Below are 24,536 nucleotides of genomic sequence, written 5' to 3' on the forward strand. Positions count from 1 at the left end.
GGAAAATCTATCGACCCGAATTTTAGACCTATAGTGAGATAATTAGCGTGTTATATAATGTGTATATATATAACGATTATACAACATTTATTTTTTTATGTAACCACTATTACGTCTTATTACAAGGACTCGCACACTATTCCTCTATTGTTGTTATTATTATTATTATTATTATTTTTCTTTTTCTAAGCTACAGTAATTACAATAATTAGACATAAGATTTTTTCTTTTTTTTTTTTTTTTATTATCCAATATAACTTCATCAATCGATAGAAACAGGGTCTTGAGAAAAAATATCATTACTTCAATCGCGACTAATAATAAAACTGAAGAAAGAAAAAATTAACCGGTTCAAATTTAAATTATATATTTCAACTTGCAGTCACAAATTTTATTTTGAAGTGTGACAACTGGAGTTTTTTTTACTCAAAAACTCAGAAGTGACTGTGAGGTAAAAGTCAAAGTAGGTAGATCAGCTAACACAATGAATTCGCAAAGTAAATTGTATGAGATTTTACAAGAAACTTTGTATTTCATCAATAACTATTAACGAGTTTTCCTTCATTAAGTTATTTTGTTCATTTCAAAGTGTATTTCCGAGCATTTACAGATTTTAGAATGGATGGATTAGACTTTCGAGACGCACACACGTTAGCCGCGACGCTATACGGAGTGAGAAGTGGTACGTCGGTAAAACAAGATGATACGTAAGTAAAGTATGTGATTCATGATCCATCCTGTAATTATCGTTGGTTGAACCTGATAAATTATTACCAACAGAAACAAAAGATCGATTTAAATTCAATTAAATAGAAAATCATAATAATTCAGGCTCTGATTCACATTATATGGATAGTAAATTAATCGTAGCTATTCAGACAAACAGTCTTCAGGTTGTGTATCAATGAGAAAAAGGAGGACAAATTTCTCGAAGTGCGACGGAAAAGTTGATTCGGCATGATATTGGAAAAACACGTATAAATAAATTTGGATAAATATAAACAGAATTGATTCAGTGATTGACGGAGAACTTTACCGACGGCACTTACTTTTCTGATGTTCAGTCAAGGATTTTTAACAATAATTTGACCAGAATCTGAACATGCGTCCATTAGTTTGGTCTCAGTGTCAATCGCATGCCACCTGAGATAATGCCGTGTGATATTAAATATATCTGTATATGTGGATCGCTCAGTAACAGATTTCATTTAATCTGCCATTCGGGCCCCAGCCAAGATGATAAGAACGACAATCCTTATGCCTCGCTTTCCGTTGGTGCGCCGTCCTCCAATATTGGTACTATGAGATTGTCCTTAGACATCAGATTATATTTTATAACAAACGCTGTAAACCTGTAAAGTTTAAATCGATCATACACTCGTAAAGGATATAGGTGAAACAGTCTTCTTTTTCTTGGTGTAATTGGACTTATTTTCTCATGTATATCCAGGACATGCTCGGAAGTGACTGCTTGGATACCTCTCGAGCAATTTGGGCACAGTTTGTTGGTCAAAAAATATAGTTATGAACATAAATAAAGCATAACTACAAGGCCTTTTCATTGTTGAATGAACAAAAGTGGAAAATTGGAGTTAGTGTTGAGAGGTAAGCCAAGACGCTTTATTAAAACATTTTATAACCCACCTGCGACAAAGGAATGTCTCATTTTCGAACTCGTCAAATATTGACTGATGGTGAAAATAGGCGTGTGAGAAGATCCTGTAAACTCGACGACATACAGAGCCAAGTTTTGCGACAGATGACTCTTTGATGCTGACTCTGCAAAGTAAATGTGACAGTAACGTAAGACAGACAGAAAACATCTGAGGTAAGCATGAACCAGAAAGCTTATACACAGGATAAAATTATATAAAAAGTTGAGTACACGGTAAAGAAATAGTGACTAGAAAGCATGGAGGTTTAAACAGAGTATCCAACATGCGTCAGTGAGAAAAGTGTGAGTTATGGTTGAACAACAACTCGGAAACTTTGATCACCTGCTTGGGAAGTATTTATTGCTGTTGAGTAGGCAAGCGGCACCATCCAAAGTATGCCGAGTGTAATCGATCGCTGGACATTCCTTTGGCGTTTTGTGAGCAGCGCATAAAAATATCCACTGTTCAGTGGCAGTCATCTGAGTGCAAGTCTCGGGGTTACATTCCCCTTGGAGTCTCACTGCTAATCCGTTCAATTCCATGCAGAACTGCCTCAGGTGTTCGTATTTCCAAACTCCCTCGTCCTGACCATCAGGCATACCAAGAATGAGCTCAATGTTCGAAGGCTCTCGTCTTATTATCTGTTGTATGTACTGTTGCACTGCAAGTGTGCTGTCCATTTCCTCAAACGGCTCATCTGGCCAGCGGCAAAAATCCTATTGGAAATTTGTTTTCCTCTATTTATTTTGAAAGAAATTATGCACAGTGTATGATAACAGGGTCAAACAACCTTAAAAGGAATTTAGTGGGAACAGGTTAAAATGCAGTTCCAGATACATCGGAGGATATTTTGGGGTATAATTTATACATTCGGTCAATTAGCAGAGATGCTTCCGGTATCGCGGTTACGATAATTAAACAAACAGTGCGCTTGACATAAGGACGTTTTTCGAACCTGTTGGAAATAGAAGTAGAGTGATCTGTCAAATTCAAAATTTCAACGTCTGTCAAGGACGGGAGAAAGGATTTTCCAGGAATGCGACAGCGAGTCGGATGCGAGTAGAGGTTGAATATTATAGATAACTTGATGAGAATACGTGCGAATTGTGAGTTATTATTTCATGTCAAGAGTGTATCATTGATTTTCGGAGCGACGTGTCGGTGGTGAATGGCGGTGAAAATCGAGCTCATAGAGGACCAAAGATCAGGCAACTCTAAGAGCAATTGATTTTTATACATTAGCAGTATCATAATATTGTAAATTGATTATTTTTTATTAACCTTTGCCTTTGTTCCGGGCCTATTTCTTCTTAACAAAGATCCGTCCGCCATCTTCATTTTGCCAGTGTTGCACTCGACCGACAAACACATGCATGCGTGATGCGGTAGTGCGCTCAAGCCTTAAAAATATCTTGGTCGCTAGATGGCGTGAAGATCGGGAATCGAACCAAAAGCCGAACTTATCGATATGACATTACCGATCGATTATAAATATGTAATATAAATTTTACGAATGGGTATTTTTCAATTAATCATCAAGATTACGAATATTGTGTCCAATCCACTGAACTATAGTTGTATTATATAGTTCAGTGGTCCAATTCCCTAGATAATACAAACATGTGCTAAACCGCTCAAGCTATGTTCACTTTTTTCTGCTTACCACAGAAACAGAATGAGTTCATTCGAATGGATGAAAAGTGATTGACTTTTAAGTATGAGAATTTTTTTACCGAGGTATACGGTTTCAAATCAATGTTTAATACGATCATTTTATGGGTGGTGTATCGACGATGATTTTATTTACAAGATAATTCACTATAGTGATTCATACACGCATAAGCATACAAATACGCCACAGTCATAAGAAAAAAAAAATTCTATTGTGCATAAAAGAGCGTACAAAGGTATTTAATACAATAATTATTTGGTAAGTAATTGTTTTATCTGGAATAAAAATATTCTGTTCTCATGGGAAAACGAATTCTAATGTAACAGTACTCGCGTCTGGACTTGGACTCGAGCTAGCCGAACTTAAGGTCTCATCTTTAATTTTGAGATTATTTGAATCCTTATCCTTGCTTTTATTATTATCTTTGTCCTTATCCTTTTCTTTGTCCTTATCCTTGTCTTTATCTTTGTCCTTGTCCTTTTCCTTGTCCTTATCTTTATCTTTAGTTTTATCCTTCTCTTTTTTATCCTTGTCTTTTCCATGCTTGTGATCATGTTTATGCTTGTGTTTATGTTTGTGCTTCTTCTTGTCTTTCTTCTTCTTCTTACCCTGTAGAGAAAGAAAAGAAAATAAGTGTTCTGAAATTCTCATGGCACAGTTAGATACTAAGGCCAGAGAAAAGAAACCGAGGAGGTGAGGCTTTACCTTATTTGCAGAATCTCCCTTATGTTTGTGGTCCTCCTGTTCTTTCTTGAACATCCCAGGCTCGAAACCAACAGGGCCCTGCGTGCCCATAATTCCTGGCAAGGATGCAGAGTTGTCACTGTAGTATTCCGATTTAACTTTACCCTCGTTTGATCCCGGGGTTTTATCATCCTTGTAACAACAAAAAAACGAATAAACATCGGGTACCACATATGAAATACCCACAGAGATTGAATTTAGATCTATTCGAAACATGTTCATACCTTTTGTTTTTTAGCTTCAGGGCCACACTCAGAAGACATGTTATTAGACGGACCAGGTAGGTCCTTACTCGGAGAAGCTTTCCTTTTATTCTGAACAAGCACGACCTCAATGTCAGGTGGAGTTTCGAGGTTCACATTGACCGGGTTTGGTTGTATCTAAATACATCATCATCCATTACTTTTGGAATATCGTAATAAGCGTAAGAAAGATTCATTACAAATTCGATTCGGCTATAAAATATCCCAAGTGTTATAACACTAATACTTTTTATCGAAATATTTTTGGACATTAAAAATTTCAGCAAATCCATTTTTCACTCGATTTTGCATATTAAATTTTATATTATTATCAGAGTATTGAACATTCATTACATCACGCTCTGGGCTAATATGAGGTCCGACTTTTCTCGGTTTGGTGATGGCCGCAAGCTCTGGAATTGGTATACAGAGAGGTCGTTTACTGCCATACAAGGTATAGTAGAGATCAACCAAGTCGCACCTCAGCTTTGTATCGTGAGACAGCATGCCGCTAAAACATAATTGTCACAATGATAGTCAAGTCGTGCATTATACAGGGAATATTTTCAACAATACAAACAGAAATATTTACTTGATCAAATTCCAAATACGATCGACAAGATCAGGTTTGTCCAGTCTATGTTTATGGGCTCTTTCAAATGGTGGGTTTTCCACAATCAGCCTAACTAATCTGTGCCGCACCCCAGGGTGAGGATCCATTTCTGCCATGTCGAGTAAGAACTCCATATCCTGCCATTTGCCATCTACTCTTGTAAAGTCTATCAATGCTTCCAATGCAGCTAACCGAACATCTGAAAAGCAGACAAGACAGTGCTCTGAAACTGGGAGCTTCTAAAGTGAGGAGAAAAAGAACCACGCCATATTTTTTTTCAGAGACAACTTACCAATAAATTGTCCATATGCAGCGTAAGCTCTGAATAAATGCGGATTACTAGGTAAATGTCCAAATTTCTGTAATATTCTTATGACCTTCAAACACGCGACGCTGACCGTGTACTTGTAACATGGCAGCAGTTTCTCTAAATTCAAATTCCTCGTTACTTCTTCAAGAATGGCTTTTGTGTCTATCGACAGCGACTCTGCAGTAATAGCCGTGCTGTAAGAAACATTCCAAAATAAAACACGGTAGCTGTAAGACTATGGACAGAGGAAGGTATAGCTCAATAATTACCCTTGTTGCACGCTGATCACTGGAGTAACAGTCGCCCCTAAGGCGTCAACCAAAGCAGCTCTATAATAATTGTCCGAGTAGCGATTTTTACTATTGTCATTATACTTGAATAAGTCCATCAAAAAAGTCAAGACGTCTGGCGGGCATATGCCATGTGCGTTGCGCAAGCCAGCCATAGCGACGGGTATTGTCTGTAAAAGAAAAAGCCAAGTGATGCCACGTTTTAACTGTGATACTAAAATCCGGGGTCTGATTCTACTTTGTGGCTTCTTTTGCCCACCTTCTGTAGAAAATAATGCTGGAAATTAGTGAAGTTATTTTGCTTTATAATTCTTCGACAAGATGCAGAGCCGAATAATTTTCTAAAAATTGCCAACATAGCTGGAGGACCAGCCCATGTCGCGACCATTGCGTTAGCCACCTGGAAAAAAAAGATTTTCATCAATCACTGCACATGGCAAGCTTAAGAAAACCTGTTCAATTAAATAATACACAAACCTTTGTCAAGCAGTGAGCGGCTCGACACCTGACTTTATAATAACAATGTTCGTTTTCAATCGTATCAGTCAAAGCTAATCTAGTAGCAGGAGTAGAATGATTTTGAAGAGCCTCGATGGCCTCCAATTGAGCAGTAACGTCTCTTTCATGTCTTAATTGATATTGCCACTGATAATCAGGTTGCTCGATTTGCACCGCTCGCATAAGCGTCATTTCCGGGTCTAATCGGATCCAGAGTACTGGTGAATCGCTGAAATTGATTTATAAATATCTCTGATAATTCGTGTGGATTTATTATATCGCATTAAGAATTGTAAAACTTATCAGATGCTCACTCCATAGCTGACAGATCCATATCGACCTCTTCTCCAGTGCAGAGAGGAATCTTTTTCTTCTTATTTCGTCTACTTTTGCTGTGGCAAGTTATATCTGCTTTAGCGACAGTGCCTTCAATCTGTAGCGTGTGTTTAAAAGTACCATCCAGTTCTTGAATGTTCACCAGTAAAGGGCCAACGTATTTTCTTATGCCTCTCTGGTTTGTTGTATCTTGACGAATTTCCAACTCTACGGTATTCCTGCAATGGAAGTTTTTTAAATAAGTTGATAATCTCTTCGTAACTCTTCTCGACTGAATTATAAACACAGTTACCTTTTTCTATTGAAAACGAAGCTAAGGCTGAATTTCGCATGACCACCTGTTCTGACCCACTGATCGATGAACACAGCCATATCTTTACCGGTGACTGTAAAAATCGCCTTTGTAAATACATTTGTGCTGATCAGCATATGCGACCATAAGCCAGAGTCAATTTTCTGCTGCGCAGCATTGGCGGCCAGAGATAATTGCTTGTTGAACACCTCAAAACAGTAAAGTAAGTTTAGATGAAGGTCAAAAAAAATATGTTCTTCAAAAATTCAAATTATCACCAACTTGAAGTCACCTGCAAAAGAAGTTCTTGTCCGATCCTGTGCTCCAACATTCTAATGACCAAGTGTGCCTTCTTCCGTAGTACCTCGATGTACTTAGGCGACATGGTGTGGAGATTTCTGATCGGAAAGTAAAACCCTGGATCTGGGACCCTTGGTACCGGAGCTGGCGTGTTAGCAGCAATAGGCAAGGGGGCTGGCGGTTGGGAGGGGTCCAATATTATTCCTCCAAACTGCTCCTCATACTTAACCACTTCTTGCAACTCCTAGCAAAACGAATCACTGATCATATTTCACGTGAAATAAGCCTCGAGATGACTCTTTTAATTAATATCCAGACCAAAGAATGAAATTAAGTCAATATCTCACCGATTGAACCCATTCACGATATTCATTGTTACCAAAACATTTTTTTGCATAAAGCCCGGTTAGGTAAGTTGAAATCCCCTTAGGAAGCCAGGTGTCAGACCAATTCTGCATTGAAATAAAGCACCCAAAGAACTGCTCGGCAATTGCCTGCGCCATAGCCTTCTTGGTGATGTAAACCTGATCAATAATCGCTGTAGAGTGTAATAAATTTGTGCTGAAATTGAAAGTTGTCATTAGGAGCAAATTGTTCGCAATGGTTCAAACATGAGTAAGAAACTTACTCACTTCAAAATACTCATTGTTGCATAGGCGTTGATATCCTCATCAATTTCGTCAACGAATACTTGTTTATAGCACGAGTACGGATACCTATTTGAAAGAGTTTCTTCATAAAACTCAAAGGCCTCATGCATATATTTTGCTGAAACTTTGAGAGACGGTAAAAGTTGGGGAAGACAAAAGTGAGTGACTTCGTGCATGTAGGGATCGACAAATATTTCAAATGGCCTGAAAATTGTAAACAAACATTATTTTTAGACATCATTTTTGGACTTCGAGCAAAGGCAACAGTTTCCGTCGTACCCAACGGCTAAAGCGATGTTCGGAGCACATGCAGGGGTGTTTAAAACATAGTGAAACGTTTTTCTCCGCATGTCTGGAGTGTATACAACTTCTACCAAGTCTCCACAAGAAACTGCCGTCATTGAATCATCAACTGTGAATTCCAGCTTCCAGGTACAAGGCTCGGCAAAGCTATCGACGCAAGGAAACCACAGTCGAGATGAGTTTTCATAGCTGTACGTGTACATGTGTGCCCCTCTCTAGAAAAATAATGAAGAATATGACATATCTTACAATTATTTATAATGAAAGAAAAAAGGAGTGATTAGTAGAAACGTGCGGATACCTCAGCTAAATTTCCTTCACAGTCCGGTAATACAAAATGAACCCCACCCTGTGGTTGTTCGAGTGAAAACTCAATCCCTATTCTCAGACCTCTTCCTTCTCCGACTAGATGAGCAGCATCTGGTGGTACTTGAATGACTAATTCACCAGAGTTGTTATCTGGGTCGACTCGCTGAGCAGCGGCCAAATGATGAGTGGAATAAAATTCCAAGGATCGTCTGAGGCACAAAATATCATGGAGCAAATGGAAATTCAGATTGCATTTAACAGAGCAAAGGTTTTAGAACAACTTACTGTTTTCCATCCCCCTGACAAATGTCCAAAAATGGATCAAAGTACTGAAATGGCGCCTCGTAAGTGTCATTTAAACAAACACGGTAGATTCTGCATTGCTTGGCATTTAGCTTAATCAGGCGTAGAGTGTCCCTGAGCGGTACGATGGTCAGCTCGACGAAACCCTTGAGGATATTAAAAAGAAACGAAAAATACAAGCAATGTGAAGAACAGCCAGGACACTGTAAATACTGTAAACAAACTTACAATTATGCTTTTCCGTTGGAAGCTTATTCCAGTCAAGCTCAAAATTTGATGAGCTGTAAAAAGAGAAAACAGTATTGATAGTACTCTTTGTCTCAAATCAAAGATCACAGATGATAGTTTGACCTGCTTTAATTTATTTAAAGTAATTCTGAAAAGTGGTTATGACTGCATAACCTAAAAAATCAAAGATCGATAAAAATTAAATACTACTTGGAATACTTATAATTTATAGGGTCGGCTGTTATCAGCCGTTTTTTCCTTCTTCATGTTTCCATTGATGTGACGATTAAAATATCTTCCTCATAACAGAATTACTGAAATATCTCTGTACTTTGGCAGCTATTGCCCCATCTACTTGTAGTGTTTTCGCTTATGTCAAGCATCGCTTCGAGAATCGATTCGTACTGGATAGTTATTTTCGATTCGTTACACGATAAGAGTCCAACGAAATTTTCAGGTATCATTACTTCGTGCGCTTCGTGCTATTACTTCACATTCCATCACATTCCATCCAAGAAAACTGGAGTGTGACCGAGTATGACAACGTATAAACTATCTTTGACTTTGCTGTACAAATGAGTTAACCTAGCCATATTCGCATTTGTGCCTTCCTTCTTGCCATGATTGTATTTTGGGGTGGCAAAGTGCCAAGGATGCCTAACTGAGTACAACTGAGCGACATGGCGGCTCGCGCGTCGTTCTAATCCTTTATTTAAGAGATATAACGTATACAATAATGTTACCCTGATGTATTTTGTTTTGAATTGAGTAGTTGATTTATAGTGTTTAACTAACAACGCCAACGAGTAAACAATTGAGATACTATTTTAGGTAGGACAGTGAAGGGAAATGGATGCAAAGAATGAAGGCACATCGTAAGTTTGTTTGTCCACTCTTATCTAATTTTCGATTTGTTTGCATTCTGATTCTTTCCGCTTGATTTACCGTGACTTGAGCACAGCGGAAATGTATTTTGATATTAAATTTCACGAAGTATTCGAACACAGAAAACTTTGTCTGAAAACTATTTCAAACGATCTTTTGACCAAAACAGGTGATACAGAAAGTTTGTTGATTCACAAATTTGTCCTCAATTATCGGCAATCGAGTGTTTCATTCAATTTATGTAATATACTTGCATTACAAAGTTCAATGTTTTCACTTATGTGACAATCCAAGGTACAACCTTGTCGAAACTATTTCATCGCGCCGTATCTTTAACAACATTATTATCAAATATACTTTGCAATTAAATCATTGTGACCATAGACGATCGCAGCATTTTTTTTGCAAAAATGAATGCATGGCTTGCTTTTACTTTTGCCAAATATCCAAGTAAATCGATGTAAATCAATCCTTTCATCCTCTGATAAGTCTATAATGAGACTTGAAATATATTGAAAAATGGAATTTAATGAATAATTATCTTTTATTTTTCATTGACAGTGAAGAAATTTGTAGTAATAAGGAAATCAGTCTGCCCGAGGTCACGGCTAGCCTTGAAATGCTCACTGTTACCCCAGATGTTAACCAAAAAGTGGTTACCAAACGGGTGTTCAGGAAAAGAATTCCCAGAACTGATATGTCTGTAACAGCGAATCGCAGGTAATATCAAGACAAAACTGGAGGATTAGTTTCTATTCAGAAAATAAGAATTGTTTTTGCAGATTTTCTTAGCTCTCCTTCATAAAATCATATTTTTTGAATTTGAATCTGTAAGGTGCAGTCAGAAACCCAGAAAAAGACGTTATTCCGAAATGGAAGGAGATGCAGACATCACCGGGTATTACTTGGACAAAAATTTACAACTTTCTCCAAAGAAGCTGGAAACTATATTAGAGGAAAGGACGGGCCCGGGTGAAAGCAGCGTACTTATTGGAGCTAAGAAGTTCAAAAGAATGATTGAATTTCAGGTAGAGCCGACAGCTTCTAAGCTGAAAAAAAGGCGGGCTAGGGTGAAGAAAGTTTTCGGTTCGAATATCAAGCACAGAAGGAGATGTACAACAATGGAGGTGTTGTTCGCCAAGTTGAATACCATGCAGCCAGAGTCATCTCCTGAATTTGAGGGCGAAGATAAGTGAACAAGAGATTTGATCAAACTACGCTGATTGAATTCACTAGTTGCATATTATAAAACTATCATAAGACTGTATAAATATTAATTTAAGTTTGATAGATACGAATACAATCAATGAGAAATCGTGAAACTTGTATTTGAGTAATAAGCTAAAGGTCGTGCAAATGAAGTTATCACTACTATACAATTGACGGCTATAAGTTCCTGAATTTATACAATTTGCTTTTTCTTTGATTATGAGTTTTGTACCGATAGAAATCGTATTATAGCATACAGTATAACAACTCATCTCTCTAAATATAACTAGTACACCAGAGACTGTTCATTTCAATCTATACTAAATCACATTGAATTTGCAGCTATTATAATGATTTCTACGAATGATGCAATTTTAGTTATTGAATGATTAACAATAGATAATACATAAACTGGGTTTACCAGTCTTTCCAGATCCAATAACAATATTAAAGTACAAAAATGTGAATAGATTTTGATTATTTTTGTTTATTAGACATCTGTGAAAAGTAGTTATAAAATTTCGTTTATGCAATAGTTTAAAATTTTGTATCCCGATAAGTACCCTGATAAACTTCCTATATTGTAAATCTTTTAAGACATTAGTTGAAAATTAAATTGCGTGGAATTAAAAATTAACAGATCTTTTTATTATTACCGTGTGTAAGGAATCGTAACAACATGATTATATACATGTATACTGTATTGGTATAAATATGTATATAATATATATTTTTAAATCGAAAGTATCTTTTAAACATTTCAACACAAATATGAATAACATAACCACAGACAGACCTTTACGGACGCAATGGATATTAAGTAACAAGCACGATAACATATGTATATAAAAATAACATGTTTATTCATGAGAAAAGAAAATCAGATACTTAATTTATCACTGTTGGAATGCAAATTTTACAAAATATCATAGCGATTGAATGATTAGCTATTTTTAATCACACAGTTAGTGGAGCCTTTAGCGCATCCTTCGTACTCTCGTAGATTTCCCTTGTGCATTTCGTGTTCTTTACTTTTTAAGTTGACGCAAGCACAGCGGTGCTGTTCGGAGCCAGGTTCGAACAGCATTCTGGGCACCCCGATCCAATCCCTCTCTATTCCACCACTAAAATAAAGATAAGTAATGAAAAATGCAGTTACTCTAAAAGCATTAGAATGCTAATGAGCGAATCTTGAAGAAAATTCCTCAGACCTCAATCCTGAAATTTCTACCTTCGTTTCGAGCACCACAATCTAGTCCCAACATCGGGTTTCCACTCTATATTGCAAGGAGGAAAGATTCTCTTCTTCTGCTCTTCACTAGAGTTTTCCTTTTCAGCTAAGGCCAGCATCTCCTGTATCATGTGATATTGCGACGTTGGATTACCATCACTATCGTAATATCTCCCAATGAGTTTCCCTTTGTACGTGTAATCCTTGGCGTAGAACCCTGTCCAATCGCTCAGAGACTTGATTTGGGATGGCTTCAGGCTGGAAACGTCGTCGGTCAATCCTTCGGCACTGAAGTCCCCTGTGACGAAGGCCAGCGACGCATCACGCCCTGTTACAAATAGAAGAAATCGACGTGATATAATAATTTATATTACAGTCTTACAGAATATGAAAATAATCAAAATAAAATTCTAGAACATAATATGCATTGTGCTATGTAAAATAACAATTTTATCTAATTTTGGTTTTATTTTACTCTACTAATAGCAACTAGACCCTTTTCATATTGCAGCTTGAAATAGGCTTTCAGTTTCTCACCGACAAACGACTGGTACGATCCTCCGGGTCCGTAGTGTCGCTCGCCTTTGGTTACGTCATAAACCTGCCCCAGTATGGCAAGGTACAAACCATCCTCGAGATTCGTATACCGGCTGAGTTGGCTTTGCGTGAATAGCCGAACAGTTTGTTCATTTCCTCCAGAAGCTGACGAAGATGATGGCAACGAAGACGAAGCGAAGAATGGCATGAAAAATACATCGTTCCATGCAAAGTATTTCAACTTTGCAACGAGTGTTTTTTGATAATCGTAACGGTATAGGGTGTACAGCGTTACTAGCAACAGTACGATCCAAACGTATCTTCTCTTCATGATTTCTCAAGTATTATAGGTATAGAGTTTTCTGCTGTACGTTGATTAAATGTCCTATTTTCTGGGGTCGCGGGGCATTGACCTTAACGCCCGTCGAAAAGGCGGAGTTTTTAAACTTAGAGAATCTTGTTATTTCTGAATTCGTTTTTTTACAAATTTTCATATTCTTATTCAGTCAGCTTTGTTGGAAGACAATTGTATATTGACGGGAGCATGATGAAAAGGCTAATCGCGCGTGATCCTCGTGACACGTTAAAAGGGTATGTTGCTATTTTAAAACTTGTGAAAACAGACCAGGCACGTACAAAACGGGATATCTAAACATTTCCACCATTTTCAAACTAAGCAGCAGCACCAACGACGCGCGTATATGTGTATGTGTAATATACCCAGGTTTGTATACCTACTTATGTACAAAGACTTTTGGCGCAGCGGTGCGTAGCAGGCAGGGCGCGGGCGATTAGAATTTTTTTATTGCTCTTCTTCATGCGTGATCTGGAGATTACGGTAAAATAGTAAAAACTGTTGCGACGCAGTCGGCGATTTCGATCTAAGAAAGCGGCACCCGCACTGAGGCGATCAGGGGAAAATTAATCACCCGTAACCACCTGCCTATTCGGCAGTGTTTAGCCAGCTTTCGCTTTGAAAATTAAACCGTAGAGGTTCTGCGCGATCACGCCTGCTGGATAATTATAACGATATATACCTAAGAGATACGTACGTGTAGCTATACCTATAAGAGACGCCCTCGTGCATGTGTGTAAAAGCAGACTTTAGTTGGCAGCAGCATCAAGTGCGGGACAAACCGAGGGGCGGAAGTAAGAGAAAAGTGAAGAAACTTCTGCAAATGGCAGTCAACGTCGTCTAAACCAACACGAACATTGTTGGGTTCCGTTGTTTTATGTTCGTGACATAACAAAATCAGTGAACAGTTGCGTCGTTCGATCGTCGATTTTTTTCAACTAGACCAGGTGAATCCTGAGGGTTTTATTAACCAGGCAATAATCACCCACCCCGTTGACGATAGTTAATAACGTGAAAATATGGCCAAGTTAATTGAGGTTTGGCGTGGTGATAACTCGGTCATTTTGACGCGTAGACAACTGCCGCTGATCATCGACGAAAATCTCACGGTATGTAAATATGTCGCTTTTGTTATTTCTCATCAATCTTCTCCTCGTTTATCATGTTTTTCCTGATTCGGGGGGGGCGGCGTTCCATCCTCAGCTGCCTTGCTCGCCGCTCGTCATCAAACTTAACCTAAGTCAGAATCAAAGCTACGTGACCCAGCCCGTATTTCTTAGCACAGTGGCGTAACGACCTAGACCTTGGAGAACTCGTCCTTCGTTTGTTTTTCTCGTAAAATAACGACGGAAAATCGCGTCTGTATTAAAAGATAGATTTTTTAGCTGGCACTGATGAACTCGTCGTTACATTTTCATGTTTACCTGTAACTTGTTTCTTTCTAACAAAGCGAACAAGAACCATTCTTAGATAGCTCGACAATTGTCATCCAGCGAATCACCGTTCGGAGTAAGGTTTCATTCGGTCCCATGTGGTCGAGATAATGTTAAAAGTTCGAGATAGGAAACGCTCATGCTGTATTGTTTGCTGGCTAGAAGTAATCGTGAACGTGCAGTCATGCTACACAAACAACGTAGCATCGGGTCGGGTAGGATCTCTGGCTTATCTACCTCTTGATTGTCTCGACCTACTTTCACACCTATGTTACTCAAAATCATTTGGAAGTCAAAAAACTGATTTCAGGGGGAGATATAACTGCATGACAGAATTATAAATTACTTCTTAACAAGCTTTAGCCGAATCTTGTTTAAGACCATGAATTTATTGTTGATGAAAGAAAATGGGTCATCGCATTGATTTTTATAACTGTAATGCAATAATTTCAGACTGAAAAAACAAGTCTTCTACACATGTTCCTGATTCATAGTCAATTTTGTTTAGCTTGCAAATAAAACTCGAGTCACGTTACGTACTGCTGATACAGCTGGATGCATGAATTTCATCAACATTTCTACGCCTGTCTATACACTTTGATTCAGAGTCATTACAGACATGGAAAACTGGGAAATGTTGAGCAATTGCATTTCCTGGATTATTGCCGTGGTCATAAATGATATTGTTATTTTGTATTATAAATTCCATGCATGAATCACCCTTCGCAAAAATATCTCAACAACTACAGCAATAAATATCCATTCTCTCAGTTCATCAAGAGATCGCTTAAGCCACATGGATTATTTAATCTTTTATCTGGCTTAAAAAATAAATATTCAAGCATCAACATGGCTATGTAATCTTTATTATTATTTTATATTTCATGTTGTTATAACATGCAATTACAGTCTTAATTTTTGCTGCAGTGTTGCAGAAAATGTGAATTTTTCTACTTCTGCTAGTATTGAAAATTTATTATAATTTAATATATGAATGATTTATGACAGATTTGTAATAAGTTTTGTGCCATATTTATAAGCAAAGATGGTATTGTATATTGTATTGAAAAAAGAGGCACAATTCGTTGTGCTGCCAATTAATTAACACACATTTCTAATTACCCTGTATATCATTTTTCACAGATGATAATGGACGTAAATGGTTTAGGCGCAGTTTGCGACGGTCCACTAGTCAGGGGAAAACAGCTAGATGAATTTTCTAGGAAGCTGAACATGCTCACCAAAGAGGAAGCTAAGGCTTCCTTTGAAGTTACGTGTAAAGACATGCTCGCTATTCTGGGACAAGCAGTTCCCTGTGTTGGCTGCAGACGGAGGTGAGCCGAACTCTACAAGTTGCGAGTTAAATATTTTCGAACCATTTATTGATCGTAGAAATAATTCTTTGCAGCGTTGAGAGGTTATTCTACGACTTGATGAAGTCCGGCCATCCTGCGCTTGATCCTCTTGTAATAACACCCGATGGTCTTCTAACTATACGGGATGAGGTGTTGGATTCACCTCAACTATTATGTACCATGTTACAAGGGCATAGGTATGGGTTCAGAGAAAATTGAGAAGAGTCCAAGTATTTTTTAATTTTATAAAGCGTTGAAAAAATTCTTCACACTCTTTGACACGTCTTATTGTATCGTTCGTTCGTTTAATTAAACTTCATTCTTTTCTTAGCGCACGATTAAACAGCCTAGTGGATCGCCAACCTCGTAGTAAAAAATCACGCAGATGCGCCCTACACTCTTTAGAGATGCAACGAATGCGGCCGCCACCCAGCGCTTGGAGGGACGTTTGGGAATGTATGAGAAATGCTTGCCGACAAGAAGTTGCTCTCGTTGAAAATGACTCGCTAGATGTGACGCTTGATACGTATTTGCGAAAGCACAGGTATGTGCGACGATCTCGTAATGTTTCTTGGAACTTGTTCTACCGCTAAACTAAAGCTATTTAATTATTATAGATTCTGTAGTGAATGTCGTACGAAAGTGCTCCTCGCCTCCTCCCTCCTCACTACTGAAGCTGATCCCGCCAAAGAGAAAGGTTATGTACCTGCTTTATATGCTGGAATCAGACGATGCATTCCTGAACGACATGTTCACTTGCAAACTAATACTGATTATATTAGCAATTTAATTGGAAGAGCACAGCCTGAGCTGATGGGCAGGTAAGAATACACACTGATTTTCCTTTTAGCTTGTTTCTCACCTGACTCGCGGTATAGCTTTCAAATTTGAAAGTCTATTCTATCTTTTTAATTACTGTATGCTGTACATATTCATTCCCTCACACTCTGACTGATAATAATGAATATTTTAGAGAGCGTCATGCTAAAACGTTAGAGATTGCCCAAGAAGAAGTTCTTACTTGTCTCGGTATTTGCGTTGCTGAACGATTGCATCGTGTCCATCGACGCCTGAGGGAGGAAGAAACTGTTTGCAAGGTGCTTGCTGCAGTAGCGGTTGATGCGTTATCCAGAAATTTTCAGGTAAATTTGAAGAGCGTTAGAATAACTATTTTCACTTTGTTATGAAATAACAACATACAGTATTATTTATTCACCAACAGATGGCGGTAGAGGTCAAACAAGGAATCACTCAGTTAGAACTACTTTACGAGGAACTAACAAGAGAGGAACTTGCTAAACAACAACGGCGTGAAAAGCTTCGATTGAAGCGTAAGAAGAAGAAAGAACGTCGTTATGAAACGGAGGAGAAAGAAAATACTTGCGAAGTAAGATGCATGCTATAAAAGTGGCGGAAATTGATTACTTCTAAACTATTCGTTGATTAATAAATTAACCCTCTAACCTGAACTTTATTTGCCACCAGTGCCCAAAGGATAAGTACGGGCCTGGAAGAGAACTCTCATGTCCGTGCGTAGACTCGAAGCCAACGACCCAAAACATTGACCGACATAAGGTAAAGGATTTTGGATACTATCGCACGACTTTCTTTTGGTGTAAAGAAACGGCTCATCGCTGTTGGATATTGTCACTCAAGGTCTCTTTGTTTATCAGTTGCAGGTTTTGGATCCAAAAAATAAGGGGCTACCAACGTGCAAGTGTCCAGATTGCCTTAAGAAGTCTCAAGGCGTGAGCAAAGCGAAACCTCAAACAACAACATTCCCTAATAAAAAGTCTTCCAGCGTACAAAAGAGTCCCGATAAAAAAGGGCCTATGGATCTGAAGTCAATAAGTAATTCAAGTCCTGAAATTGTAGGGCACTTATACGAAGGGTGCAAGCCTTGTCCACACTGCCGGGTGAGTTGATGATGTGAATACTATTCCATTGTGTGTTATAAAAATTTTTCTACCAACTCTAGTCATTCACATTTACATTAGTTAATTTATTTTATTGTTTTTTTTCTTTGTGATTCTCAGGAGATTATGAAACAGGACGAGGATGGGTACTGGTACTATCCCAGGGAGTTTTTGGAAGGTAGTTCAAAGGAGGTTATGGATGAACTGATGAATCAGCATTCAAACAATTTGGCTATGTGGTTGGACATGAAGAAGCAGTATACAGATGCTGTTGCCGCTTTTAGCAACGGTCGCTCTTCCAGCGAACAATCATCCCAAGACTGCGGATATTCCTCTGAACACAATGTGAGCAGTTCATCGCTACCAAGCACACCAGAAGGCTCAGAGGTTGCCTGCAGCGATAGCTGCTGTAATCGCGAAGGGGATTGTCACGATACAAGACCTTCCGAAAAGCTTGCGCATTCCAGTTCCAGTATCTCCCTGTTAAGTGAGCGAGGTGGTGGGCTAACGCTTATGCAGATGCTCGAGGTACTTACAAAAATTATTCTTCCCATTTCTGTTTCAAGCTCGTATTATTCAACCATCGGCAATAAATAATAAATAATTTCTGTATTCTTAGGATTCATACTCTTCGGAGGACGAGAGCAAAGAGAGTTATATTCCAGCGGAAGAAGTTCAAGAGTTCAAATCGCGCATGTGCCAAGTACTTGAGAAACGTCAAGAATTGCGGCAAACCCTTAAGAAACGATTTGCGATACTCTGTAGCCATCACCGACCCTTTAATATTCCACATTAAGGATTCCTATTGGGTACAGTTACTTACTAGGAAGTATTTTCAATTTCTTGGGGTTCCTTCTTTTCCGTTTTTATTCTATTTTACATTTCTACCTTGATTTACTGCCAGTGTAGATACACTCAAATGCTACTTCTCTGTTTGGTATATTTTTTACCAGAAGCATACACAGTTATGAAGAAAAGGCCCTTGAATTAATATCGCACGAATGATCATGATAATAATAATGTCGAAAATTGTAATAATAACAATGAATTATGAATAATAAGTATCGTTGGCAAATATTATGTCACTCAGCTCATGGAATAATATATATTTATCAAACTTTGGTGAAAAACAAAAAATCTGATATACAAAATATACACAATAAATCTGTAACCAAGATATTGAAACAAAAAAAAATTTCAATTTTCTCAATTTATGTGTGATTCGTAAGAATTTTTTATTCGTAACTAGTAAATACAGTAATAATCAGGACACGAGCTTATCGCAACATTCACCTGGTATATCAATAGAATAGCTTTCATACTGAATTTCTTTCTAAAAAACTGAAAATATGAAGCTTACACGAAGTTTTTTCACATACTATTAACAGCAGATAAGTACTTATTTACGTTTAGTGAGCACAACACAGTGAAAGCCAAGCGTAATCTAATCTGAGACCATGCTGCATTCCTTGCATATGTTGTGACGACTGTAACCTGTAACGAACGTTGTGTGTCATTGACACTTCATCTCTAGAGTCAGTAGCAATCAACCATTGATATATTGTATGGACTACGCTTCGGCCAGTAGAATTCGGCCAGCTGGTAGAAAGAGATAGCCACTGATGGTGGTCTACCTCCGTCTCTTTCTATTCAAGAGCGTAGCAATATGATAAAGCAATTGATGCAATTAACATATAAATAAGCTACTTGTAAATTATGCATTAGTTCCCAGCGAAAGCTTTGATCTATAAGAGGGTGAAAGAGCCAGTTTTTTTGATAGTCTCAAGAGTATATATGTAGTGTAATACAGGGCAATTCACTCTTCAGCGAAGCAATGAAGTCTATGATTATTGTTAAATTTATATTGGTGTTTGGGTTTTCCCTTGCCAAACAAGTTGGTGAATCATATCCAAGCGTTGTATCGCTCTTGGGACAGGTAGAAGGCCACTACAAAACTTCGAGCAATGGTCGACGATACGAAGCTTACGAAGGGATACCGTATGCTCAACCACCGATTGGAAATTTAAGATTTGGGGTAATGTTCAAGGGATGCTTTCAGACATTACCAGTTTCACTAATTTCAGGGAATCTTCGCAGGTGCCCAAACCTATTTCACCATGGACAGACATTTTAATTGCAAGACAGTCAAGTCCATGGTGCATGCAGTACAGTTACCTTCCACCCTATCCATCTGGTAAGGTAATTGGTTCAGAGGACTGTCTTTACCTTAACGTATTTACCCCCATAAGGGGTGATAGTCTCCTACCAGTTATTTTCTGGATTCATGGAGGCGCCTTTCATTCTGGGAGTGGAGCGAAGTACACGCCGAAATATTTGCTCAATGAAAACGTAATACTGGTCACAATTAATTATAGACTCGGTCCACTGGGTAAGTGGGTGTATTTTTGGTACGACTGTAATGATAGATCACGTATTTGCATCAATTTTCAGCAGATTGTGTGTGAAAGTGTGCATTTATTATAAATATAAATATCAGCATGCAAATTATTATTAATATCAATATGCATGAATGTTGAGGTTTTCTAAGTACCGAGGATGAGATTGTGCCTGGAAACATGGGTCTCAAGGATCAAGCAGTGGCGTTGCGTTGGGTGGCGAACAACATTAGGTCATTTGGCGGCGATCCAGCAAAAGTAACACTTTTTGGACAGAGCTCTGGAGGAGCGTCTGTTCATTATCATTATCTGACGAATCTCAGCTCTGGTTTGTTTCACGGTAAGTACTCACATTTACTCTATATATCTTGATCTTTGCGTTGTAAAACGGTATCCATAGGGGGAATGTCGTTCAGTGGAACTGCTTTACACCCTTGGAGCCTTGCTGAAGACTCTCTTGAAAAGACTAGGAAATTAGCTACCGTCGTTGGTTGTACAACTTCCAATGTAAAGCTGATGATCGACTGCATGAAAGCACGACCTGCAGATCAGATAGTACAGGCTCTTGAAAAGTTTATAGTAAGTACCATTGGAATTGATTTAGCAAAACGAAAACCTAAAGACATTTCATTAGTTTTGGAGGGCCAGTCCCCATGTTCCGTTTGGACCAGTTGTCGAGAAAGAAGGTAGCGAATTAACGTTTATCAATCAACCACCCATTGAAATAATAAGTTCTCGTAAAGCACAAGACGTGCCATGGATTGTAGGCATAGTTAGCGAGGAGGGTCTTTATCCCGCTGCTGGTAAGATATTTATTGGCACCGATTTTGAGCTGTATTTGAATTGTTACAATACTCTGATCATGTTCGATCAGATTATGTGACCAATGACACGATCCTCCAAGAGATGAACGATCGCTGGGATACGATAGCGCCACATCTGCTGGATTATTATTACACAATTCCAAACGTTGATCATGCAAATATTTCGAGCTTGATAAAAGAGCATTATCTTGGAAGTGAACAATTCAGCAGATCGACGTTCAATCAAACGGTACAAATGATCGGGGACCGGCTGTTTGTCTACAGTTGCGATAACGCTGCAAGATTACAGGCACGATTTAACAAGAGCCCTGTCCGATTTTATCAATTTACATACAGAGGCAATCACAGTCTGAGCAACTTACTGTGTGCCTGTGACGAAAACTTTGGTAAGTTTTATCGAGACACTTTGAAAGCAACGCTCTCGACCGAGTTGAATTACATTTGTATTCCTGCTTGTATTCTGCAGGAGTCAGTCACTCCGATGAGCACTTGTATGTTCTTAGTACAAATTTCAATATAACCTTACCGCAAGACTTAAAAATGCAAAAGAAGCTGCTCAAATTTTGGACATCATTTGCGATAGATGGGTAAGTTTTATCAAGCGATCCCATTTCCAACAATCTATCTTAAGAGTATGATCTTTGCATGGAACTAACAAACAATAAATCATTTTTCAGTTCACCTAACGTCGGGGTGGAGTGGCCCACGTTGAATGAGTGTGCAGGTGAAATGTGTTATCTGCAGATTGCTGGACCAAATAAAATTGACGTTCAAAGCAAACCTGAGTTCGGACAGAAAAACTTCTGGCATTCTATCGGTTTCAACGAAAATAATTATACTTTAGCAGCTTGAAATATGATAACAATAAATTGATCCGTTTTCAGATTTAGATTTTGTGATCCTATAAACTAGGATTGGTTCAAAACTTCAATCACAAAATAGGGCATAATATAAGCAAAAACCCAATGGTTAAATAATATAATTTTTATTAAACGTGAATAATACACGTACAATCATTGCAAAAAGTTAAATTGATGCATAAATATCGAAGCTCTAACAAAGCTAATGTACATACCTACCCAGAATATTACTTATTTTGTCAATTTTTACAGAATATACAAGCAGCATAAGCTTTACTGGATTTCTAGAAACCGTTTAATGAATATATTGAGCTATACACAAAGAGGCATTTGTTCCGCCAAACCCAAATGCATTCTTCAGCGCGATTCTTCTCGATGTTCCCTCCCATTTTCTAGCAAAATTTCTAACAAAATTGATCTTTGATTCGCAGTTTGGATGGTTCAAATTAATCGTCGGTGGAACAAGTCCTTCTTTGATGGCCATCACTGTAAATACAGCTTCTAAATTCCCTGCAGCTCCCAGCAAGTGACCATGGGCTCCCTTCGTGCTAGATATCATCAGATTTTCACTGTGCTCACAAAACAGGGATTGTATGGCTTTGACTTCAATCGCATCGCCAAGTGGGGTCGAAGTTGCATGAGCGTTCACATAAGAGACTTGGCAAAGTTCAATGCAGGCATCGTTCATTGCTCTCCTCATAGCTAAAAATGCCCCAGAACCGTCTTCCCTGGGAGCAGTGAGGTGCGCGCCATCACCCGACAATCCGTACCCCAATACCTCTGCGTAAATTCTAGCATTTCTTTCAAGTGCATGTTCCAATTCTTCTAGAACCAATATGGCAGACCCTTCACCCATTACAAAACCGTCTCTGTCGTTGTCAAAGGGTCTCGATGCCTCTTGGGGTGACTCATTACGCGACGTACTCAAGGCCCTTAATCGACAAAATGCTGCAATGGCTAATGGACTGATACAGGCTTCTGCTCCCCCACAGACCATCAGATTCGCATCACCCCCACGTACAAAACGAAAAGCATCACCTAGAGAGTAAAGAGCAATAAATTGGAGCTGAAACGCCTCAGGTCTGTAGTCCGTGGTGGTATTTAAGAATTCCCACGATTCGACAAGTGTTCCTTGAGTGGCAATAATTATTTACCAACCAATGGCGTGTGCCCCAGTCGCACAGGCAGTTGAAACAGCGTGATTAGGGCCTCTGAATCCGTATTTGATGCTAATTTGACCAGCAGCCATATTAGGTAAAATCCTTGGAACAAAATACGGGCTAACTTTACTGTAGCCTTTTTTCAGGGCGTCATTAGTGTCACATACGTCAACGAGATCGATCATCCCGACCCCGACAGCCACGCCAGTTTCTTCTTTATCTTTCTCTTCAACCGGCTTCCAGCTCGCATCGTTCAGTGCTTCTTCCGATGCAACCAGAGCGTATACTGTCGCCATGGACATGGTCCGCAACTGACCCTTTGAGAAATGCGAATCTATGTTCAGTTCAGTTGGCCCATTTCCTCTAGGAACCAGACCCCCTGATTGAAAGGTAAAAAATTTGTTCAGATCATTTGAAACAAAACTCTTAAGACTTGATTGCTTGAAGATTGAACAAACGAAAGTAGTGTTCGTAAAGTTCAAATGTACCAATTCTGCAGGGCAATTTTTCGTACTCTTCTCTGTCGAGTTTTTTTATACCAGATTTTCCATCGATCAGAGATTTCCATGAGTTTTTGAGGCCGACACCTAGGGGGGAAACGACCCCCATTCCTGTGACGACCACACGGCGATTACGAATTTTCGAAGCCGTTGAAAGCCAGCGTGTCATCTCAGGAAATGAGCCCTAACTCTATTTCATTTCGTGTATTTGGAGTAGAAGCTCTGCAAACGAACGAAGCGGATATTAATTAATTATGTTTTGAATTTACAAATTGTAATCGGTAACCGAAATCGTTTGTTTGTGCGTATTGTTCAGCGTACAACAAAATATGATCGTGTACGTACACAATTGTTGCTCCCTGTGTCGACAACTTCTCTCTCAAAATTGAATAATTTACTCGAGTGTAGAATTTGCCGCAATAACTTATGCGAGCAGAAATACGGATTCATGCGGAGTGGAATTACTAAATTAAGAAGATATTAAGAGATCGTAAAAAAAAGAGGTTATGTTTGGTCATTTGTGATGCTTATACATAACCTCAAATCTTGACTCAAGAATTTTGCATATAGTAGCTGGCCACGCCGACAGATGGAGTTAAAAAGCCAGTAGCTACTATATCGGCTTATCGATAACAAATATTTTAACAAAGTAATTTTTTCTGCTACCGGGCAAGAAATTCGGTTCATCATTGTTCCCGGTATCCCCGACAGGTAGCGCATCATAAGTTCGAAATTTGGTATTTTCGAAACAAGTGAACATGCGTAGGGTTCAGTTGAAGTGAAAATTCGGTGCCGCGGACAGGTAATCAAGAATCGTAAAGAAAAATCGTTTGATATTACAATCCAGTGGCATTCATACGCCGAAATTTTCTCCCATACATTCTTGGCATCCTTACAGAAAGTATTACGTTCGGAATGTTGACGTGTAAGGAGAATAACAGTCAGAGGTTTGTTGATTGAGCTCAATTTCGAAAGGCGAGCAGCATGCGACCAGGTTTGAGATTTAGTGTCAATTTAGCGTCTGAACTGTGCGGATTACAATTATTCGACAGCAAGGAATATGCTGAGCGTCATTTTCCAATATCGTGAGTACAATACATCGCCATCAAACGATCTTTTGGTACTACGTT

At 38.6% G+C, this 24,536-nt stretch overlaps 7 protein-coding genes across 7 annotated transcripts; 3 read left to right on the top strand and 4 right to left on the bottom strand.

Annotated features, from left to right (window-relative positions):
- Window positions 1-261: 261 nt before the first annotated feature.
- On the bottom strand, window positions 262-3,066 carry LOC124305263 (MOB kinase activator-like 4). Its single transcript, XM_046764469.1, has 4 exons — window positions 2,937-3,066; window positions 1,998-2,371; window positions 1,645-1,779; window positions 262-1,352 (listed from the first exon to the last, which is right to left on the bottom strand). Exons 1-4 carry the CDS (start codon window positions 3,024-3,026, stop codon window positions 1,256-1,258), a joined length of 696 nt encoding a protein of 231 aa, XP_046620425.1. The 5' UTR covers window positions 3,027-3,066; the 3' UTR covers window positions 262-1,255.
- A 450-nt stretch (window positions 3,067-3,516) lies between these two features.
- On the bottom strand, window positions 3,517-9,477 carry LOC124305256 (transcription initiation factor TFIID subunit 2). The gene is made up of 19 exons (XM_046764457.1): window positions 8,969-9,477; window positions 8,746-8,800; window positions 8,500-8,663; window positions 8,207-8,423; window positions 7,882-8,120; window positions 7,585-7,806; window positions 7,300-7,513; window positions 6,945-7,196; window positions 6,653-6,861; window positions 6,339-6,578; window positions 6,004-6,253; window positions 5,786-5,926; window positions 5,506-5,696; window positions 5,219-5,430; window positions 4,906-5,125; window positions 4,668-4,824; window positions 4,296-4,451; window positions 4,033-4,203; window positions 3,517-3,936 (listed from the first exon to the last, which is right to left on the bottom strand). The coding sequence occupies exons 1-19, from the start codon at window positions 9,010-9,012 to the stop codon at window positions 3,625-3,627; spliced, it is 3,666 nt and encodes a 1,221-aa protein (XP_046620413.1). The 5' UTR covers window positions 9,013-9,477; the 3' UTR covers window positions 3,517-3,624.
- Window positions 9,179-11,449, top strand: LOC124305267 (uncharacterized). Its single transcript, XM_046764477.1, has 4 exons — window positions 9,179-9,280; window positions 9,577-9,620; window positions 10,192-10,350; window positions 10,466-11,449. The coding sequence occupies exons 2-4, from the start codon at window positions 9,595-9,597 to the stop codon at window positions 10,824-10,826; spliced, it is 546 nt and encodes a 181-aa protein (XP_046620433.1). The 5' UTR covers window positions 9,179-9,280; window positions 9,577-9,594; the 3' UTR covers window positions 10,827-11,449.
- Window positions 11,450-11,465: 16 nt separating this feature from the next.
- Window positions 11,466-13,334, bottom strand: LOC124305262 (neuferricin). Its single transcript, XM_046764468.1, has 3 exons — window positions 12,608-13,334; window positions 12,071-12,398; window positions 11,466-11,963 (listed from the first exon to the last, which is right to left on the bottom strand). Exons 1-3 carry the CDS (start codon window positions 12,936-12,938, stop codon window positions 11,783-11,785), a joined length of 840 nt encoding a protein of 279 aa, XP_046620424.1. The 5' UTR covers window positions 12,939-13,334; the 3' UTR covers window positions 11,466-11,782.
- A 65-nt stretch (window positions 13,335-13,399) lies between these two features.
- Window positions 13,400-18,841, top strand: LOC124305258 (gametogenetin-binding protein 2-like). The gene is made up of 11 exons (XM_046764461.1): window positions 13,400-14,071; window positions 15,539-15,729; window positions 15,804-15,947; window positions 16,082-16,294; window positions 16,368-16,571; window positions 16,724-16,892; window positions 16,973-17,137; window positions 17,236-17,325; window positions 17,424-17,666; window positions 17,787-18,194; window positions 18,286-18,841. Exons 1-11 carry the CDS (start codon window positions 13,982-13,984, stop codon window positions 18,460-18,462), a joined length of 2,094 nt encoding a protein of 697 aa, XP_046620417.1. The 5' UTR covers window positions 13,400-13,981; the 3' UTR covers window positions 18,463-18,841.
- A 404-nt stretch (window positions 18,842-19,245) lies between these two features.
- On the top strand, window positions 19,246-22,033 carry LOC124306490 (venom carboxylesterase-6-like). Its single transcript, XM_046767277.1, has 8 exons — window positions 19,246-19,701; window positions 19,764-20,055; window positions 20,205-20,402; window positions 20,463-20,641; window positions 20,697-20,865; window positions 20,937-21,272; window positions 21,353-21,473; window positions 21,564-22,033. Exons 1-8 carry the CDS (start codon window positions 19,501-19,503, stop codon window positions 21,736-21,738), a joined length of 1,671 nt encoding a protein of 556 aa, XP_046623233.1. The 5' UTR covers window positions 19,246-19,500; the 3' UTR covers window positions 21,739-22,033.
- Window positions 21,856-23,955, bottom strand: LOC124306491 (3-oxoacyl-[acyl-carrier-protein] synthase, mitochondrial). The gene is made up of 4 exons (XM_046767278.1): window positions 23,752-23,955; window positions 23,395-23,628; window positions 22,905-23,285; window positions 21,856-22,784 (listed from the first exon to the last, which is right to left on the bottom strand). The coding sequence occupies exons 2-4, from the start codon at window positions 23,573-23,575 to the stop codon at window positions 22,042-22,044; spliced, it is 1,305 nt and encodes a 434-aa protein (XP_046623234.1). The 5' UTR covers window positions 23,576-23,628; window positions 23,752-23,955; the 3' UTR covers window positions 21,856-22,041.
- Between the last annotated feature and the right edge of the window lie 581 nt (window positions 23,956-24,536).

The sequence above is a fragment of the Neodiprion virginianus genome, chromosome 5 (assembly GCF_021901495.1).
Source record: "Neodiprion virginianus isolate iyNeoVirg1 chromosome 5, iyNeoVirg1.1, whole genome shotgun sequence".
NCBI classification, from domain to species: Eukaryota; Metazoa; Arthropoda; class Insecta; order Hymenoptera; family Diprionidae; genus Neodiprion; species Neodiprion virginianus.